We start from the raw sequence: 13766 nt of genomic DNA, 5'->3' as shown, positions 1-13766 counted from the left end.
ACCCTTAATCATATTATTGCAGATATTGCATCCTAGACAAGGATAGCAACTCTGTTTCGGAGGAGCCCAGAAAGTCTGTCCCTTTTGACTGGATCCAATGTCAGCCTTAACTACACTATTCTTAATTGTTTTACCCTTTCTATAACCCATCATAGGTCTCTCCAGAAACTTAACAGTGTTGGGGAATGCTCTACTCAATAGATTCCAGTCTTTCCTCAAGATGTCACTGATTTGTGGGCTCATCATAGAAAAGGTGGAGACAAAGGGAATACGAACCTTCTTTTTCTTAATCACATTTCCACTTAAGAGGACTTTCCTATCTATCACCAGAGCTTTTTGTTTGTTCATCTCAAGGATATGTTTAGGATACCCCCTATCCATAAATTTCAGACACATTTGGTTAAGCCGTAAGGATAGTTTGTCCTCTTGGCTAACTACCCTCTTGACTCTGATCAATTGGCTGAATGGCAAAGACTTCAGCATTGTCCTTGGATGGCCACTAGTGTAATGTAAAAAGTTGTTTCTATCTGTTTTTTTTTTTTGTATAAAGGTCAGAGACCAAGCCACTTTCCGAACCTGAAATACATGTATCTAAAAATTCAATTGACGAAGTGGAATAAGACATAGTGAACTTAATCGTAGAGTTCATAGTTTTCAGATAAGCAAAAAATGGCTGTAATTGACTTATAGAGCCAGTCCAGATGAGGAAGATATTGTCTATGTATCGCCACCACCACAGAGACATGGCTGAAGTGGTGGGACACAAAGACAAGGTCCTCCTCAATCCGCCGAATAAAGATATTTGCATATGTGGGGGCCATATTGGACCCCATTGCCGTCCCTCTTTTCTGTAAATAGAATCTATCAGCTACCAAAAAATAATTCTTCATTAGAATGAATTCAAGAAGGGATCTGATAAATTCAATTTTTTCCATAGAACATCAATGCCCTGTCTATGATCAATAGAGGTATACAGACTCCCTACATCAAGGGTAACCAGGACCGGCCCGGCAGGAAGCACAAGATCATAGATCCTGACCAGGAAGTCCGAGGTGTCCTTGATGTATGAGTCCGCACCAATGGCAAATTGCCTAAGAATTTTGTCTACCAGCAGGGACTAATAGAGAATCACTCCGTGACACAATAGGGCGTCCGGGAGGTTTAACTGGATCCTTATGAATTTTTGGCAGAAGCTATAGTACATGGGTAACTGGAAATTTCACCAGTAAAAATCATGCAAATCTTTGTCAATAATTTTATGTGTGAACGCATTACTAACCAGGGTATCCAGCTCACGAAGATAAGTGAACTTGGGGTCCCCTGGTAGAAGTGCATAAATGTTAGTATCACTAAGCTGATTTTCTATTTCCTGTAGATAAGAGGAGGTGTCCATAACCACTATGGCACGCCCCTTATTTGCAGGATTGATCGTCAGGTTACTATTGTCTGCCAACTCTTTGAGTGCCACATGTTCGGCTCTTGTACAATTCTGCTGAATGCACTGCTTCCTCTGCATTGCCTTCAGGGAACTGACCCTATTTTTAACAAATAAAACATAAGTTTAAACAGCATGAATATTCTGAGGGGGCTGAAATTGGCTTTTGTTATAAAGCCCATAATCACTAAGGTGAAACATCTCATCAGTATGATCAACAGGTATAACATTTACATTCAGATTTGTAGGTTGCACAGAAAAATATGCTTTTAATCTTATTGACCGGAAAAAAAAAATCCAGATCAAGATCCAAGGTGAACCAGTCAATAATACAAGAGATGAAATATTCACCACTAGATCTGGGGATTTCTCCTCCGGGTCTGATATTGTCGACCCCCATGTGCTGGAATCATCCTGCCTCTGGTCTTGGGATTTATCCTTTCTCTTGTGTTTCCCCCCCGCCCCTGCGGGATTGTTTTCTCCTACAATTGGAGTGTCCACAGTGTCTCCTAAAAAAGGTGAAGAAAACTGATCATCGGACAGTTCTGAATCCGTAATATAGGGATCAGCTCCCCTGTGGCGTCTTCTGGGTCCTCTTCAATTTTTATAGGGCCCCTGGAGTCCAGATCTTCATTCTGCCAACAGTAAATGATATATAAACAAAACATTTTCAAAGGTGTTCATAGCCTTTAGATGTAAAGCTTCCACTTCCCTGCTCTCCCGGTTTCTTAGTGCCCAAGCGGAGGAGATCAATTATCTCCATTTAAGGCACCAAGGGAAATATGAACCAACCAGGCCCCAAATTTTACCATGATGCCTGAGGCACCCATACAACACTACAAGCTATACTGCCCTGATGGTGGCTCCAGGGTGCGCATGCACTACAGTCCTGGCAGCAGGGACAAACACACAAGTATGCCAGTCTCTGCTGCCATCACTGAACCACCAATGGTGTCATGATATCAGCCTAATAAAAAGCTGTACATGAAGTACAAATAACAGAGGCCCTAGTGCTTATATAGCTGCCACTGTGGCTGGCATTAATATATGGAACATTGTGGCAGGCACTAATATAGAGGGCACTGTGGCTTGCACAGATATAGAAGGCTCTGTGGGTGGTACTGTGACTGTCACTCTTATGAAGGCACTGGTAATCACTTTTTATGAGGCACTGTAGTTGGCAATCTTATGGGGCCCTGTGGCTGGCACTATTTTAGGGGCACTTTGACATGCTTTAGGGTTCTTTGGTTGGCACTCTTATGGGAGAACAATGTTTCTGGCACTGATATGGGTTTTCTGGAGATGAGCAGTCATGTGCACTAGACATGATTCAGGGGCAATAATATACTGTATATTAAAGGGAAGGTGTCATGAATTTTTTTTTTATAATATTGCTTTTAATGTAACATTTTCAAACATTTTATTAAATTGTATTCTCATGTTTTACTTTTTTATGTTTTCTGACTTTAAGGGTATGTTCACACGCTGAGCCAAAAACGTCTGAAAATACGGAGCTGTTTTCAAGGGAAAACAGTACCTGATTTTCAGACGTTTTTTGAGCAACTCACGTTTTTCGCGGCGTTTTTCGCGCCGTTTTCGCTGCGTTTTCGCGCCGTTTTTTCGGCCGTTTTTGGAGCTGTTTTCAATAGAGTCTATGAGAAAACGGCTCCAAAAACGTCCCACGAAGTGTTCTGCACTTCTTTTGACGAGGCTGTAATTTTACGCATCGTCTTTTGACAGCTGTCAAACGACGACGCGTAAATTACAGGTCGTCGGCACAGTACGTCGGCAAACCCATTCAAATGAATGGGCAGATGTTTGCCGACGTATTGGAGCCGTATTTTCAGGCGTAATTCGAGGCATAATACGCCTCGTTTACGCCTGAAAATAGGTCGTGTGAACCCAGCCTTACTTCTCTATGGGGGCTGCCATTTTTTTTTTCATCTCTGTATGTGTCGATTAACGACACATACAGAGATGGAATACGGCACATACAACCCCATAGAGAATGCGAACAGGAGCCGTTCCATTCGCAGTTGCGTGCGCCGTCTGTGTGGGAACGGTGCATGCGCCGCTCCCACACAGACCAAAACGAAGCTTGTTCGTAGAGCGAAATCCGGCGCCATTTTCATGTGGACCGGAAGCCGCTGCCGGACAGTAAGATGACGACTTCCGGCTGCGGCTTCCGGCCATATGTTCAACGAAGCGAAGGCGCAAGCAAGTGGAGCGTAGACCAGCGGAGGCGGCGGCAGGAGCAGGTAATTTATATTTGTGTATGTTCGTGTGTATTATGTTTGTGTGTATTATGTTCGTGTATGTTCGTGTATTACTGTCTGCTGAGCCCTGTATCTAATCCTCCTACACTGTGCAGTCACTCAGAAAATGGTGGCACACAGTGTAGGAGGTTTGAATACATTCAAACCCCTCCCTCTCCTCGCACTAGCCAGAAGAAGGGAGGGGGTACACTAGAGAGAGTGTGTCCACCCCAAATTTGCAGCATAAATTAATGAGGTTGCTTTACCACATTGACCATGCTGCAATTTTGGGAACTGCACCCTCTAGTGGCTTGCACATGTAAATGTTAGAAATTACAATATCATTTATAATACTTCCTGACTTGTGAAAAAATTGTACAAATTAAAACAATGTGCAATCACTTAAATTATAATTGTTTAACTGAAAAAAAAAAAAAAAATTCTAGAGACACATTCCCTTTAAGGGGCAGTGGAACTTTTAGTAACTCAATTTAGCCCCAGCAAACATTAAAAAGCTGGGCAACTACACATCTGATTAGGTCCAATTCCCTGCTTCTCCGTAAGGCAACCCTATTCATATCAAAATAGTGATGGTAACAAATTGAATCTAGTCTTTTTATTGACTGGTAAGACACATTTGTGAGAGTATGAGCTCCCAGACCACACCAATGAAATGTTGAGATATTACAAAACTGGAGAACTTCTTTAAAATGTTTTTCCACTGTTAATTTCAGGTCTTCCTGTAGGGAAATATGACAATCCTATTCTTCTCTGTAACAAGGAAGGAAAAAGGCAATGCCTCCAGTAGATCATTGCATAATGTGGAAGCGCATTCATTACTTTTTAACCTCTATACTTAAGTAGCGAACAAAAAAGAGAGGGGGCCCCATAACAAAGATCAAAAAACAGTCCGGACTTCCGACTATAGCTCAGGGTTTTGAATGAGTTTGTGTTTTCCCCCCTCCACTCATTTTCCATGACCCTTTGGCCATTTCCTTCCCTTTGTTTGCTAACATAACAGTTCCCCTGGAGAGGGGAGTCCTGCACAGGTTCTTCACACAAGGCCTAAATGGGATAAGTCAACCAGGGCTGGTCCCTATTTCTTCAAGGGCTCCATAACAACTGCATGGCCTTTCTCTATGGTACATAAGCTCTTGCCTAGACCCAGGGTGAATATAGAGAATAGAGGCCCCATAGCAAATAACAAAATGGGGCCCTCCTTCTGGTATGGATTCATGCCACCACTACCTCCTCCCACCTCTCTCCAGGGGCACCATAGTAGCTGCAACAGCTGTCCCTATGGTACATATGACTATGCCCAGACTATATTCTAGGGGTTAAAAACGTGTGATATAGCATGATACTGTATTTTACATAAAAGTACTTAGATTTTTAAGAAAAAACACTCCTGTTGAGATTAAATTTGGTAATCGATCATTTAGACTGATGACTATTGTAAAGTTATGGTATAGCATATACTGTTATTTTACAATAAAGCTATATGGCATATTTTATAAGATAGCAATTTTTTATGATGGGAACTTAGGGCATCTGTATGGCGCCTTAGTTAATCTAATAAGCATAATTGCCGGTCAGGGAGCAACTGTGGGCTGACTATGACCCTCCATGGCTAAATGGCTGACAAGGCCTAAAGACCAAAGTGACATTTGGTACTGTAATGTCCGTGGCTGCGGGCTGTCAGCTCCGGTCCCCTCCTGACAGCCGCAGCCACAAGTCGGCAAGCGCTGGCCCCATCCTCCTCCTCGCTCGCGTCCACTCAACTCAGCCGGATCCCGTAGGGTGCACACGCATGCTCGTGCCCGCACTTAAAGGAGCAGCGCACGCACCGGACCTTTTGAGGAACTTTGACCCGTGAGTACCCTGGACTATAAGAGGGGTCCAGCCCCCTGCTTCGATGCCTGAGCGTTGTTGTTGTTCCCTAGTTTGTCTATGTGATGACCTCCTAGTGTGTTACATGTTCCTGTACCTGTTCCAGTTCCTGTTCCTGTACCTGTTCCTGTTCCTTTTTCTAGCATTCCATACCATCCTGGTCGAGCACAGTGCTGTGCCAAGGTCGTGTCGTGCTGTATCCACGTCTGACCTGCTTCACCTCACCTGACGTCTACCTGCTGCCTAGTCCCAGCCGAGCCTGCCTTGCTGCTGTCTGAGCTGCCACAGGCACCTATACGAACTATAGACATTCACCTGCGCCCTGTTGGCCAGCTGCCTTACCACCAATGCGGTACGGCCCAGTGGGTCCACAGACCCTTCGTGACATGTACATTGGATTGCAGATCCCAAATCAGCACTTTGAGGACCATAAGGCAGAAACAACTACACGTATTTCATTTTCAAAAATGGCTTTGTACTGCTTGTCCTGGTCTAACGAGCCTCGTAAAGTACATACTCCATTGTGTCATGAGAATGTGGTTGATTTTAATGCGTTTTGCTGGACACTGGATAGAGTCGGATAATTTAAGTCATCAGAATAACTGGAATAAGAAATTATTATTAATATAGAATTGCTTCTCCTATACTGTAACTTGTACGAACTCTTCTGTGGCCACATTTTCATCAGAACAAAACACCGAATTAACACCGACTTATAATTCATTTTAATTATTTGGAGAGCGCTGGCGTAACCGCAGCTTCTTGAGCTCCCACAGAGGCTACTAATAATGTTTGTGTGAATACCCTGGTAAAATGCTCACAGTGTCAGCAGACAGCCCAATACTGAATCCATACCCTGCGGGGTGTCTTAAGTACTTCCACTGCCTCTTTCTAAATTGTTTTTAAAAGCAACGAGGTCCCTCTCTGCGCACAAATTCACAGGGCTTCACTGTAGACAAAGAAGTTTCGCAGCGTGGATACCGTCCATGAAAGCCTGTCCCACAAACCTACATGCATAAGCATGCCCGGCAAACCTTGTCCCTGCGCCTTATCCCTGCACTAAGGGGCATAGTGTTAATTAAATATCAGCCGGTTGAAGAGAATATAACTCTCAGACATTGCAAGAGCTGCAGGCCTTCTGGATTTTATGTATTTGTAAAGGTCACCTCCTGATGAGGGATTTGGTGTTGAAATTGATTTCTTCCTCATTTTTCCACAACTGTCCAACTCGGTTATACCTCAAAGTAAATAAATACATGCAGGCATCCTGGGCAATAAGTCACGTATTTTAAGCTACATGCTGAATTGGAATAAAAAGCTACGTCAATTTTTTTATTAAATGTTTGTGAAATGGGGTACACTGCAGTTGTGTATACTAATAAAATGTGGTCTGATTGTTATCGAACTAGACTAATAACACACTTGTACAGTTCATGACTTTTATTGAGCCCATTGAGTGAATATCCACAGTGCAGGGAGAAAAAGTATGTGAATCTAATAACCTGTAGATCCCCCTTTAGCAGCCGTCACCTCCTTGAAATGTTTCCTGTAGCTGCACATAAAATAAACACAACGTTGATTAGGAATTGTGGACCATTCCTCGCTGCACATGGGTTTCAGTTCACCAATATTTCTGGGATGTCTTGCGTGCACAGCCGTCTTCGGGTCACGCCACAGCATCTCCATAGGGTTAAGGTCAAGACTCGGACTTTCCAAAACACAAATCTTCTTTTTCAACTATTCTTTAGTTGATTTACTTGTGTGCTTTGAGTCATTGTCTTGTTGCATCATGGACTGCTGCCCTTACATTGTCCTGTAAAATATTTTGCTTCACCTTTGGATATATTGTTCCCTCAATGATCACAAGGCGTCCAGACCCTGAGGCAGCAAAGCTCCCCCAAACCATGACACTCCCTCCGCCATGCTTCACAGTTAGGAAAAAACTTTGGTGCTGGTACGTAGAGTTCTATTTCCTCCAAACATAGTCTTGTGCATTTGTGATAAAGATGTTCCCCTTTTGTCTCTTCTGTCTATAGGACATTTTCTCAGATTCATTGTGGAACATCCAGGTGGTCACAGCGAACTTGAGACGGGCCGCAATGTTTTTTTGTTTGACAGCGACGGCTTACTTTGTGGTGTCCTTCAATAAACACCATTCTTGTTCAGTGTTTTTCTAATAGTGGACACATGAAGAGAGGTTTTTGCAGTTTGCAGAGTCTTCAGTAGTCCTTGCTGTTACCCTCGGGTTCTTTCTCACCTATTTCAGGATTGCCCGTTGTGCTCTTGGAGTGATCTTACCAGGACGCCCACTCTTAGGCCTCATTCACACGGCAGGGTTTCCCGGCCGGGTGCCGGCCGTTCATAAATCGGCCGGCACCCGGCTGCATTAGGAATAATAGACCCCTAATGGGGCTATTCACACGACCGATTTTTTGACGGCCGGGAAAACCGCCCGTAAAAAAATAGGACATGCTCTATTTTCGCCCGGGTACCCGGCCGCCCGGCTCCCATAGAAGTCTATGGGGCCGGGTAATACCCGGCCATCACCGGGATGTGTCCCGAGTGACGGCCGGGTTTTCCGGCTCTTGCGCTCTATCTCCTCCTCCTCACAGCGCAGAGTGCATGTGAGGAGGAGGAGTTGATGCCATTCTGACGAATGGCATCGCTGTACACGGTGTGGCAGGGCCGGGGTCTACAGCAGGTGGAAGGGAGCGCTGCGCTGGCTCCCTTCTCCTGCTTGTTAAAAGCACCCTGGCTCGGCGACACCTTTGATGGCGCCGCTAGCAGCTGCAGCAGCTGCTGCTGCTGCTACTACTGTAGCGACGCCACTATAGCAGAGCGGGGAGGTATCTCCCCGCTCTGCTATGTGCTAGCCGCACTTTAGCTCCTCGAAGGAGCGGAATCCCCGTGTGTTCGGGGATTCCGCTCCTGGACAGAGCGCTTGATGTCTCTGTCCATATCTGGGCAGTGACATCAGGGGAAACTCCTGAAGCGGAATCCCCGAACACATGGGGATTCCCCTTCAGGAGTTGCCGCTGATGTCACTGTCCGGATCTGCCCGGCCCGGCACGGATGCATAACTTTATGCAAACCGGCCGGGCAGAATGGCCGATTTTACCGGCCGGCACTCGGGCTCGGACGCGACCCGGTCGTGTGAATCCCGCCTTAGGGAGAGTAGCAGCAGTCCTGAATTGTCTCAGTTTGTAAACAGTTTGTCTAAACATGGATTGCGTTGTTTGTCTCAAGGCACGGTTCACACTAACCAATCTTAAGAAAACAGATTTGTCAGTAACCAGGCTTTGTAAGCTTTTATTTAATGGGCAAAGCACCTGTGAAACCCACACTTCCCATCTCATCTCATTAATTAAATTACCTTTTGCCAATTAGCTCCTGGAAAAGTAATTAACACAAAGGTTCACTTACTTACAGAAATTCAGGCAACTCCAAAGGGTTCACTTACTTTTTCTTGCATTCGTAGGTACAATATAAGCGGGCAATGTCAATGCTATGTGGCATAGGAAGAGGAGACCGTTCTTTACCATGACTCACCAAAGCAACGATTCCCAACTCCCCCACTGTCCTCCCTTAACCCACCTCTGTCTGCTCTGCAGTACTATGGGAACTGGGGGAGGCGTTTGTTATGGTCATATCTATGGGCTGACAATTGGCAATGTGTGGAAAGGTGATATTAAAGGGACAGTATGAAATTAAAAGAAGAGTCTATTTGAATAATGCTGAGCTGCAATACCATAAACAACCAATGGAAAGTGTGTCACTGTTTCGGGGGGGAAAAAATCAGACCTTTTTTTCTAATCTCATACAACCCCTATAGTATTATACCTAAAATGACAATGTAGACTCGAGCAAATATGAATAGTATGTGGCATCTATATCAGATAGAAATATTGATATATTACATCCAGAACACAGAGTCAGTGACCTATTCAACGTTGAATCAAAGGCAAATTTTTCCACCATATCTTCCCTCTTTTTATTTCAGCCTTTGATGGAGCCTTCTGACCCTTCCTTTCTGAGGTCCTCTGATCTTTTGGTCTATGTGACACTATTCTCTTTTTTTTTTTTTTATCAAAAAGAACATTTCCACTCATTCATTATTGAACCAAATTTGCTTCTCTCTCTGATGGTATGCCATGGGGCTCAGTCCTTGACTCATACGCAACTTTGATGGTTCAGAAATTTTCCCATGAAGGTGGCACTGACTGTACAGCATGAGTGCACCTAGAAAGGAAACAGATCCCATAACCACAAAAACAGAACTACCAGTTTTGAAAACCAGAAGATTTTCAAAAAATGTCCTGCAATATTAACCCCTTGCCACCACAGCCATTTTTCGGTTTTCATTTTTCCTCTTTTCTCCCCACCTTCCAAAAGCCATAACTTTTTTTTTTTTTTTTTGTCGCCAAAGCCATATGAGGGCTTGCCTTTTGCGGGACGAGTTGACACAATTGACACCATTGTACCATATAAAGTACAAGGAAACTGAAAAAAATGAAATTGTGGGGTGGAATGGAAAAATAATTAGCGTATACACCATTGCTTTTTGTTTTTTGTTTTTTTTTTCATGTTAACTTTATTCTGCAGGTCTGTGTTTACAGTGATACCAAATTTCTATAAAAAACTATTTGTAAAAAAAGAGAGCCGACTTTTTGATAACTTTTTATTCCATTATTTTGGAAGGCTTTTTTTTTTTTTTCTACGGTGTTCATCCTGATGGTTAAATGTTATAATGTAATAGTTCTGACTTTTACAGATGCAGCAATACCAATTATATTATTTATTTTTGTACATTACTTTATGAGAAGAATGGGAAAAGTGTTTTTTTAACTTAAAATATGTTTTATTTTTTGTACATTCATAAAAGCTTTATCTAACAGTTTTTTTTTACTTAAACAAGTAAACTTGAACAAGCAATCGTTCGATCGCTGGTACAATACACTGCAATACCTACCGGCAGATAGTGCTTAATAGAAGCAGAAAGATGGCAGACCTGGGGGCCTTTATTAACCATCGGCACCCCGCATTCGAGTCAGGGGGGGGTGGAGTGACTGAGAAGGCTTCCAACTCTGTTTAATGGCTTAGGGGCTATAGTCACTATTGACCGCGACATCTAAGTGGTTAAACATCCGGTATCAGTGTAATCTCTGATCCTCGCCATTACAGTAAAGTGTCGGCTGTAATATGGAGAGGGCTCCGTCCATGAGCCCGCTCTATACTCCCCCTACCGACTATGATGTAGTGTTACGTCAAATGTCAGTAGAGATGTAACTACTTCTAATTGATAAAAGTGCTTGATATGGGACTATGAATAGTTACATTGTGACATTGGGTAAAAATATCACCTTTTTTTCTTCCAAGTGTTACAACTTCTCTAAAGCTACCTATAGATGTTAGATTGTAGTTGGTTGATCACCCTGCTTTTGTCAAGATCAGTTGACACAGTAAGGAGGGCCTATTATTTTCCCCAAAATACAGTACAGCTGGCCATACACATTAGATTAATGTTGGCTGATCCCACCTATAACCTAATAGGGAACTTGGCCGTCTCCTAACATCTGCCGATGGGCAAAACAAGTATCATCAAGTTTCTTCCTTCAGGAGATAAGCCACTGCCACAGGAGACTGGCAACGCTTCTCCTGTAGTAGACAAGCATGGTTGGAAATATGAATGGTTGTGTTGTAGTTGAGGGAGATAGTTGTTGGTCAAATGAGTATTCGGAAAACAACTAGCCAGCACAAGTGGTGCCAAAGGTTTCTGGCAACTGCTCACCATTTCTCACAATTTTCTTAGCCAAGTAAGTCGTTAAGGGGATGATCTTGGATTTTAATGTTTGGTTGAAGTTTTTTTTAGGCAAAATTTTTTTTTTATAGTTGTCTGTAATTTTGGTTAGTTGTTCTCTTCTAAACAAAAAATTATTCCTGTTCCTGTCACCAGTTTTATTTTGCGATGCTTTGATCTTTTCCCACAGCTGTACTGTAACCATTAGAAAAACTGTCAAAATTCTACCCAAATTTAACAAGAAGTAATCCTTTTCTAATTTTTATGAATCCTACTGTGTGCGCAGAAAATTACCATTGAAGACAATTATATATCCTTGCCATTTATTTTTCATAGAACTTTCTGTCTAAATCTACTTCATGTGTCTTCTTTCATTTAAATGTCACTGTCGTAGGAGAAGCACAATCACTTTAAGAAGTATCAGGAGGTGATAGTTAAAATGTCAAGTACAGTAGCTAAATGATTTATTGTTGGATCAAACCATGTTAATTAAAGGTGACATAAGCATTTGAAAAACTTTTTCTTTTTTTCACAGACCCGATTCCTATTTCTTATTCTAATTTCCATTTATCTTTTCCAAAGATGTTTAAATGCTTTAACATAGCGTAAAATAAAGAAAAACAATATATGGTGGTCCATAGTTGGTGGAGAATTTTACATTGTTCACTCTACATGGAAAATAACTCTCATCATCAGTAATTATATAACTATTGGACCTCTTAACATTTATAAGAATTTAAAAAAAAAATGACTGATAACGAGAAAAGATTCTGTAGACACACGCAGATATAGTCTGTAACAGTGGCACCCATCACCCACAGGCAATAATGGTATCCGTTTCACAGATACATCATGAACCTTCATGACCCTTTCCATGACGTATCCATTAAACGGATACCATTATAGCCTATGGGTGACGGAAGCCTGATGTATTTTCAGCCTTCAGTAAAGTAGATATGACTATACAGACATCCAACTTGTAATATCAACCTGTAAAACTTGTGGTTCTTCCCCGCAGGTCTCTCTCAGGTCGCATTGTTGGCGGTGTCTGGTGGTTCTTCACCCTCATCATCATCTCATCTTACACAGCAAACCTAGCGGCCTTCTTGACGGTTGAGAGAATGGTGTCACCTATCGAGAGCGCCGACGATTTAGCCAAGCAAACAGAGATAACATATGGGACACTAGATTCCGGGTCCACTAAAGAATTTTTTAAGGTTAGATGACATTTTTTCATTTATATCAATGTTTTGAAGTGTCTTCTACTTAATTTTTGAACATTATGGATAGAGACTCTGGCCCTGGTAAATTGTGTATGAGGTAACAAAGCATAACCAGTACTTAATTCGATGAAACATATGGAGAATTTAGTTTTTTATCCTGCAAAGGCACCTAATCCAATGTGCAAACCTTACAAAAAGAGCCTATATCATTCACACAAATGTGTGAAAGTATTTTCAGACCTTCTCAGTAGTGGTGACATATTGTAGTGTTGTGGGGCAAGGACTTTTCTACATTTCTTTTTAACCCCTATCACAATAAGACCCATTCAACTACACCAGTAAGTTCTCTAAAAATAGCCTCCCCGGCGTTCAGCTAATAAATGGCCGACCATGTAATACAAGGACAGGCGAGCTCTGCCAAAGTGAGATCTGCTCTTACCTAGTGACTCTCCACTCTGGACTTCTCATCACACAGCCATAAAGTGACATGATACAATTCTGGCTGCCTGCAACAGCCCCTTGGGGGTGCTTGGAAGCTTACTGCATACAGAGATGTATTATTGAATCCAATCGGAACTGTGTAGGGGGAATATATCAACGGCTGTACGCTAGAATTATAGTTTTAACATATTTGCGCAATAATTCGCGACTATTTGCCTTTTTACACCGTCTCCGCAACTTTCGAAAAAAGTGGGTGAGGCTTAGTGTAAGGGGGTGGAGCCACCGTCAGCCTGACAGATTCACTAAAATTGACACCATAAACTTTCGTAAATTATAGCAGAAATGTACTCATAGCTGGCGTAGATTTCTTTTTCTGGCGCATGGATGGCCAGAGATGCACCTAATTTATTAAAAGTTGTGTGCCTTCTAATAAATTAGGCGCTTTTTACTCCAGCGCTCGTTAGATTAAGACTGGTGTATGCAATTGTGGTGGCTGCAGGCAGTCAGAATTTTATCATTTCGTTCTATGACTTTGCAGGGGTTTTGGAGCTCTGTATCAGAGAAACGGAGCTCCGACCCAATATATTATGAATTAATCAGTGCAGAATTTTGGACCTATTTAGATTAAAAACCAGGATGGATATTCACTTGCTAAAGGGTGCAAAGCATTCATGTACAGTACCATTCTCTTTCACTGCTGTGTGTACTATTTTTGGATTTAGTGT

At 42.5% G+C, this 13766-nt stretch overlaps 1 protein-coding gene across 4 annotated transcripts in view; it reads left to right on the top strand.

The window, feature by feature from the left end:
- The window catches only part of GRIA1 (glutamate ionotropic receptor AMPA type subunit 1), a 231002-nt gene that overhangs the window by 190313 nt on the left and 26923 nt on the right, over positions 1-13766 (top strand). For all 4 annotated transcript variants that reach the window (XM_075856123.1, XM_075856124.1, XM_075856121.1 and 1 more), the window contains exon 12: positions 12396-12594. In XM_075856123.1, coding sequence (XP_075712238.1) covers positions 12396-12594 — 199 coding nt within the window. The remainder of the gene's footprint in view (positions 1-12395; positions 12595-13766) is intronic.

Source organism: Rhinoderma darwinii, chromosome 3 (assembly GCF_050947455.1).
Source record: "Rhinoderma darwinii isolate aRhiDar2 chromosome 3, aRhiDar2.hap1, whole genome shotgun sequence".
Lineage (NCBI taxonomy): Eukaryota > Metazoa > Chordata > Amphibia > Anura > Rhinodermatidae > Rhinoderma > Rhinoderma darwinii.
Note: the sequence above shows the minus strand (reverse complement) of the source record. Positions and strands in the feature narration are given on the sequence as shown.